Here is an 8,093-nt window from a genome sequence, read left to right as displayed (position 1 = left end):
ACAACACCCTGCTTGGTATCATATTAACCAGGTGTAAAATTAATTTTAAAAGAATACATCTAGTGTTTAAAATAAATATATCATTTTATCTCAAATTGAATTTTACGAGGAAGCGTCAATTTCAGTGATTTGTTTTGTGTTAAAAATTCTATGTTTTATTAAGTATAATAATATGCTGTAAACACCACAGCTTCTACAGTAATTAATTATATTGGCGCTGTTAAAACATTTTCATTACAAAATTCTTAGGATGAAATTTGAAAAAATAGGCAGGACAGGAGTTTTGAGTAAAAAAAAGGCAGGATTAGACACTTGCAAAAAAAAGTCAGGATGACATTCTATGTAAAAAAAGTCAGGATAAAAAGAAAAAAAAGCAGGACCGAATATAGTGAAAAATAAAAAGGCAGGACAGAGATAACCACGGGGGAAAAATGCAGGACAAAATTTTTCATCCTAGCCCCCCCCCCCCCCCATCCCCCCTCCCCCCACCCCCCCCATAAAAATCAAATGGTTGCACCCTTACAACACCCTGCTTGGTATCATATTTTATAACCAGGTGTAAAACATAATTTTAAAAGAATACATCTAGTGTTTAAAATAAATATATCATTTATCTCAAAGTGAATTTTACGAGGAAGCGTCAATTTCAGTGATTTGTTTTTGTGTTAAAAATTCTATGTTTTATTAAGTATAATAATATGCTGTAAACACCACAGCTTCTACAGTAATTAATTATATTGGCGCTGTTAAAACATTTTCATTACAAAATTCTTAGGATGAAATTTGAAAAAAATAGGCAGGACAGGAGTTTTGAGTAAAAAAAAAGGCAGGATTAGACACTTGCAAAAAAAAGTCAGGATGACATTCTATGTAAAAAAAGTCAGGATAAAAAGAAAAAAAAGCAGGACCGAATATAGTGAAAAATAAAAAGGCAGGACAGAGATAACCACGGGGAAAAAATGCAGGACAAAATTTTTCATCCTAGCCCCCCCCCCCCCCCCCCCATCCCCCCCTCCCCCCCATAAAAATCAAATGGTTGCACCCTTACAACACCCTGCTTGGTATCATATTAACCAGGTGTAAAACATAATTTTAAAAGAATACATCTAGTGTTTAAAATAAATATATCATTTATCTCAAAGTGAATTTTACGAGGAAGCGTCAATTTCAGTGATTTGTTTTTGTGTTAAAAATTCTATGTTTTATTAAGTATAATAATATGCTGTAAACACCACAGCTTCTACAGTAATTAATTATATTGGCGCTGTTAAAACATTTTCATTACAAAATTCTTAATAATCAAAAAAAAAAAGAGAGAGATTCGAGATTCGTATCCCTCCGCGAAATTCAGATCCGTTGTGATAATGATTTTGTTTTTATTTTTATTTCAAGATGGACTCTTTGGTAAATAAAATGTTTGATTGCAAAAACTATATTGTTATTTCAGAAAAGAGCTGAAGACCGATTATTTACAACTTCTATGGCTTTGAATACATTGATAGACGCATTCACTGTATTTGATCAAGCCACTAAAAAACTACAGTGGGTTGGCACTTCTGGTAAATATTTCCATATTTGTAAAAACAATATAGTGTAAATGCTCAATACTTATTAAAGCCATACATGTGCAAAAATTGAGATTTTTTTCTATGACGTATAATTGTTCCTGTCTGTTCGATATTACGTTTGATTTTACCTTGAAGTAGCATTGTTTCTTTCTTCAACATTCCGTTTTGTTTTATTTTGAAGTATCATAATTATATTGTCTCTCTTTTCTATATTCCATAAGGCCTTTGTTTTACGTTGAAGTATCCATGTCCCTGTCCTTTCGATATTCCCTTTGTTTTACTTTGAAGTATCATTGTCCCGGCCTTTTCGATATTTCTTTTGTTTTACTTTGACGTATCATTTTTTTTTTATATTCCCTTCGTTTTACTTTAGAGTACAATTGTCTCTGTCTTTTTGATATTCCCTTCTGTTTACCTTGAAGTATCAATGTCCCGGTCTTTTCGATATTCCCTTCGGTTTACTTTGAAGTATCAATGTCCCGGTCTTTTCGATATTTCCTTTGTTCTACTTTGAAGTATCAATATCTCTGTCTTTTCGATATCCCCTTCGGTTTACTTTGAAGTACCATTGTCCCGGCCTTTTCGATATTCCCCTTGTTTTATTTTGATGTATCATTGTCCCAAATATTTATTAAGACACGACCGCACCTTCAAGATAAGTTACATACTTTTTTTGAATTTTGTATCGGACTTGTCATATATTTATTTAGACTTGGTCGGTTTAAAATTTTACACATTTTAGAGAATTAATTTGATGTTATTTTGTGGTAAACGGGAGGCAATTCAATTTTAAACTTGCGTCACCTTTTTCTTTCGTTGGTAGTATCCTACATTTCGAGTTCACTGTGATATATAAGTTGTAAGCACTCATTAAAATGAGGGTTATATACAAATTAAAATAACATCACCAAAAGACAGGTAGGAGATACCAAAAAGATATTAAAGCTATAAGTCAAAAATGAACTGACAATGCCACAGCAAAAAAAAAAGAAAAACGACCAAAAACCAGCAACATTCTACACAAAAAAACATCTTAGAAAACTAAAGGCTGAGAAAAACTTATCCCACCAAAAACGGGAAAATCTCATGAGCTCCAGAGAGGGTTAATTGATCATGCTCGACATGCAACATCCGTTTTATTCCTCCTATGAAGTGAGTTGCGTCACGAAATAGCGGTCATGAAATAACCTGCGAGACTATGAGTGTAGGGGGACGGTGCACATTTTTTTTCAAGGAGCAACTATCTTCTTGTGCTGGTTAGCTCTGACAAAGCTTAAGACTTCGTCAAAACTGATACGATCTGACTGGTTTATTCATTTATTTTATTTTAGTTCAGAGAGGTTGTTTTTTTTATATTGCAGGTACTATCAATAAAGTTAAGAAATATGTTGATGGGTCTGTTTCCTTTCTTAAAGACTTTACATTGGGTGGTTCCTATAAAACTTGGAATGCGTTTTTCTCTGGATCTGGTAAAGGTTTAAAAGTAAGTATTGTTTATTTCCGATTAAGGTGGTACCCAACACTTTCACTAAAATTAATTTGGCTCGTTTAATTTTCAGAAAATTTTGTCAAAGGATTTACTTTGACCCTTTAACAAAAATATAAAATTTCAAAATTTTTGAACCAACCGTTTTGTCAGAAAAATTACACTGGTTATATAGCAGTTTGGCAAACACCAATTTTAATCATTGAGAAGCTTTATATTCCCTTTACAACACAACGTAATTAAAACGTTAAGCTGTTTTTACAGAGTTATCTCCCTGTAGTGTTAGGTACCACCTTAAATAGTTGGGAGTTTCAGACGAAGAACAGCAATTAAAGCTGCTTTTTGAGTAAATAATAGTAGTTATACAGAGATGAAGATGTAAGAATTTGCTTTGAAAATATGAAAACGTAATAAAGCGAATGCGTCTAATAAACAAACAAAAATACTAAAAAAAAATAAAAAAGCCAAAGTAACATATAATATATACATATCTTTTTTATAAATTTAATTCTATTTTTAGAGTTTGCCATTTTTCTATCCAGCAAATAGGCTAGAATTTTTCAACGGCACAAAAATTAAACCCGACAAATTTCCTCGTGGTGGTGCTTTCGTCGTTGGATTTGAAGGCGTTGTTTCGGATTCTGAATATGCTGAGATGATAAAACAACCACATTTTGGGCAACCTACACCAATAGATTTTGATGGATTTAATCCTAAAAGTGAACCGGAAGGTTTTTTTCCATTTTGGTCATCAGATGCCTATACTTATGCTACGACAATGTTAGGAATTTCTAAATATCTAAACATTGACACAGTGCAAATTTAGACAAGTTTTACATGTAAACCAAATGACTATTGCGTATACTATATTTCGCGTTTACCACTTTCTAGCCAACTTTGCGGCTTTAATATCACAATTTTCAAATTAACTTCATGTACTTGAATAATTTTTCATATCAGCGACGAGTAACTACCCATGCCTTTGCGAAAAAAAGTTGGTTAACAGTATTTTTCATAATAAATTTAGGTTTTTTTTCACTAATTATCATGATTAACATGTGTACTTTTGGTGTCAGACCACCAATTACTCCTTCCAATTTAGAACGTAATGTAAAAGTAGTCCTACTCTGACACAAAATAGTGCTTTTGATGTCATTGTTTACTTAAACTTACCAACAAATTTGCAGAAATGAAACTTTTGGTGAAAGGGAAATATATTAAGACCATTTTGAGCCAAAATTCACTTGCCTATGAGCTTGTATTAAAAATTCATGATTAATGCGCTACATAGTACACTAATTTTAGATTTCCAGAAAACCGGGAATTATTTTGGTAGTACCTGTCTTTTCAAATTCAGAAATTTGTGACAAGACTTTAAACATTAGTTGAAAATTGGCATGTAGAAAGGTGATACATGTACAATTCAGGATATACCTGGTTTCCTTGAAGTTAAACTTAAGGTAAAATATTTAGAAAGCTGTGAAAATTGCAAAATTTGGTTGAACAGATAGGGATTTTTAATTGGTGGTCTGACACCTTTTATAATATCCGTCATGTGTGTTGTGTGTTAGTGGTTCTTTTTCTAGTATCTCTGAATATTTTAACGTATAATAATAAAGCCAGTCTTATGTGTTTATGTTGTATAAATATACATTTTTGAAAGATTGAACCAATTGAAATTACTGTGTAGATATTATTCATTAATCCCTTTGTCCTAGTGTACACTAAACAAAAAACAGGCACAGACCATTACAAATACATCTACTAAAATCAGAATGATAGCTTTGTTTCCAAAATACCGAGAGAGTTTAAAATCCTTTGTAGTTAAAGGAGCTGTCTTGCCTTCATGACAAATATGTTGTCGGTCCAGCTGACAAAGCCTCAAACAATATTGTTTTTGTTTGCAAGAAACACTACATTGCCTGTCTGATTAAGGAACTGGGGATTCATAATACACATGGAAAGCCTACATATATACTAAGTACGCTTACGACGCAGGAGATCCTGGAAAATCACAAATCGGTTATAATCTCCTTTGGTGTTAATCCGAAGGATCAAGACCAGGATCTTCCATCCTTAAATTGGATTCCTAAGCTTCACAAGAATCTTTATAAGGAAAGATATATTGCAGGTTCTTCTAAGTGTTCCACTAAACCCCTTTCTAAAGTTCTTACTGTCATATTCACTGCAGTCAAAGAAGGACTTCAGAAATATTCCGAAACGGCATATTCAATATTATGTTTCTTTACAAAAAGGGCACTAGACATTTTAAGGTGGTGCCAAACACTTTCACTAATATTGATTTGGCTCGTTAAATTATCATAAAATTTTGACAGAGTTTTTAACTTTGACCCTTATTAAAAATATAAATATTTCACAAATTTTGAACCAACCATTTTATCAGAAAATTAAACTGATTACATAGCAGTTTGACAAACACCAATTTTGATCACTGAAAAGCTTAATTTACAACACAACGTAATTTCAACGTTTAGCTGATTTTACAGAGTTATCTCCCTGTAGTGCTAGGTGAACTTGAAATTAAAGATACTACCGACACAAATAAAACTGCTACATATTTTGACCTTTTTCTCGAAATGACTACTGATGGTAGGTTGAATACCAAAATTTATGACAAACGCCATTATTTTAATTTTCCTATAGTCGACTTTCCACTTCTGTGAAGCAACATCCCAGTGGCACCAGCATATGGAGTATATGTGTCTCATTTGACACGTTACTCTAGAGCTAGCTCAAAGTACGTTGATTTCGTTGAACGAGAAAGACTGCTCTCTCGAAAGTTACTAAGACAGGGCTATGAATCAATCAAATTAAGGTCATCACTCAGGAAATTTTACGGTCGCCAACATGAGCTGATTGGCCATTATGACAAAAGTGTGTCAGAAATCATATCTGATATTCATCCTCAGTCATAATAACCTTCCATCATTACGTATACCGAACAGAACAAAGACATAACACGACGGGTGCCGTATACGGTGCAGGAAATTCTCACACTTTTGGAGCACCTGATTTCACTCCCGGATTTTAGTGGAATTCGTGTTGTTTCTTATTTCTTATTTATAACTATTGATGTAAATGTCCTTTGGTTTTTTCAGTCTTGTTTACTCCTTGGTTTTGATTGTTATTGTGTTAAGACAGAAAGAACAAAAAGGAAAAAAGTAAAAACCTAGTCTTGTATAAATTCGCATGGCGGGTGAAGCACGCAAAGCAGGACGAGTATACCTTGAAGACACATCGCTCTCACTTCTTTTCGAATTCATGCGCTTTGCTTATATTTGTTATTGTAACCCTGATTTCCTCTGCATTTTGACTAACGATATTTGAACACCGGTAAAAGTACTGCTGCATTTATCTTCAAATGTCGGTAGAGACTGATAAAGAATCCATACAAAAACCAGAATGAAATCAAAGATCCGGAATTGTGAGTAGCTAATCCTTCTTGAGAGCCATTAATTGTTGCTCATAACAAAGGGTTATATCACCATTTTGTCACTCTTGTTCTATTTTAAAAATGCAGAATTTACCTTTTCTGTAATGAAATGCAAGGTAAATTTTCAATAACTGTCAAATTCATAGGGACATTTTTTTCGACCATCTTCGAATGATACCGGACGTGACTTGACGGTATTATTACCATGTGTTGTTGGTATTACACCTACAAACACATTGTGAATCGTAAAAGTCACGAATAAAGTTAAATGTTATATGTAAGTGGTTAATAGCCATAAGCATTTGTGTGTTGTAAAGATACCAAATAAATGGTCAGCAACCACATTCAGGTAATTTTTTAAACAAATGGTTCAGGATATTGACAGTTGACATCTACTAATTTGATGTGTTTGAGCTTTTGTTTTTGCCATTTCAGTGCCATAATCAGGCAGTGATGAAAACATGACCAAAACAAAACCATCCAATTTGACATTGTTTTCAGTTCATAATATGTTGTTATGCACAAAAATAACATCTATTTCCGTTTTCTGTTCTGGTAATAGAAGATACATTTTGGTTGAAATGCACTAGAAATTAACGAATAAGGGGAGATAACTTTATAATTTGCTATCATTCTAACCAATTCCCTATCCCAGTTATTTGATATTACCAGACACACACAAATTAAAGACTCATAATGTTTAACTCAGGATGATTGTTAGTATTAAATAGCATGATTAGCTCAGTGGGTTTTTTCTGATCATGTTTTGATTTTTACCTAAATTGCCTGACTCTTAAAAAGACTGGCACTTCGCTTTGAAACATTCCCCATTTCCTTTCTCAATTTAGACATAAGCAAAAATGAATGACAAGAATACACACATTTAAATTTAAACATATATCATAATAACATAATGACAGGATGTATAAGTAAAGAGGCACGTCATTTGAATCAAAGAAACAAAAAAAATAGGCATATAGACAAATCACTTTAGCAAAAAGGAAAGACAAGCATACAAAAATTATTATAGAACAATAACACAATGGCGGGATAAATAAGTACAGAGTCTTGTCTTATGAATATCACTAAAAACAGACTAAACAGTAAAAGTAATATTCATACAGACAAATAATTGAGTAATATAAGTACCCTTAATTTATACTTTAAGACCATCATGTATTATTTGTGAAGTTGATACGGAATATTTTTCAACAAGGTCTTTGTACCTGCCAATGAACTTTATTTAATAGGACGAGACGTTATTTGACAAACCCTTATTTGGTTAACTTTCTGCGCAGACACTGGTGACATTTGACAAAGTCTTTGTCGGTCCTGGAGCTGCAAGCTCTTGAAGACCGAATACGTTAGGAAATGTATATCCCAAATGCAGGTGAAATTATATATTGTTACTAAGGTGAAGGAAATTGACAATTTTAAAATTTAAATCGTCTCGTTTGTTCTACATTCTATTACTGAGATGACCGTGTATTTCAAATATGAAGTATAAGTAAAAAAATGAAGCGAAAGTAGCCGTGTCTGTTGTTTCTTTAATTTCTAGTTTTGGGTGATCTATTAATGGACAAGT

The 8,093-nt window shown here is 32.8% G+C and overlaps 1 protein-coding gene across 1 annotated transcript in view; it reads left to right on the top strand.

Moving 5' to 3' along the window:
* Nucleotides 1–4,590, top strand: part of LOC134693361 (uncharacterized) — a 17,231-nt gene extending 12,641 nt beyond the window's left edge. The window contains exons 6-8 of the mRNA XM_063554135.1: nt 1,448–1,559; nt 2,930–3,051; nt 3,575–4,590. Of these exons, the coding sequence (XP_063410205.1) occupies nt 1,448–1,559; nt 2,930–3,051; nt 3,575–3,880 (540 nt within the window). The 3' untranslated portion in view covers nt 3,881–4,590. The remainder of the gene's footprint in view (nt 1–1,447; nt 1,560–2,929; nt 3,052–3,574) is intronic.
* The last annotated feature ends 3,503 nt before the right edge of the window (nt 4,591–8,093 follow it).

The sequence above is a fragment of the Mytilus trossulus genome, chromosome 12, assembly GCF_036588685.1.
Source record: "Mytilus trossulus isolate FHL-02 chromosome 12, PNRI_Mtr1.1.1.hap1, whole genome shotgun sequence".
Lineage (NCBI taxonomy): Eukaryota > Metazoa > Mollusca > Bivalvia > Mytilida > Mytilidae > Mytilus > Mytilus trossulus.
Note: the sequence above shows the minus strand (reverse complement) of the source record. Positions and strands in the feature narration are given on the sequence as shown.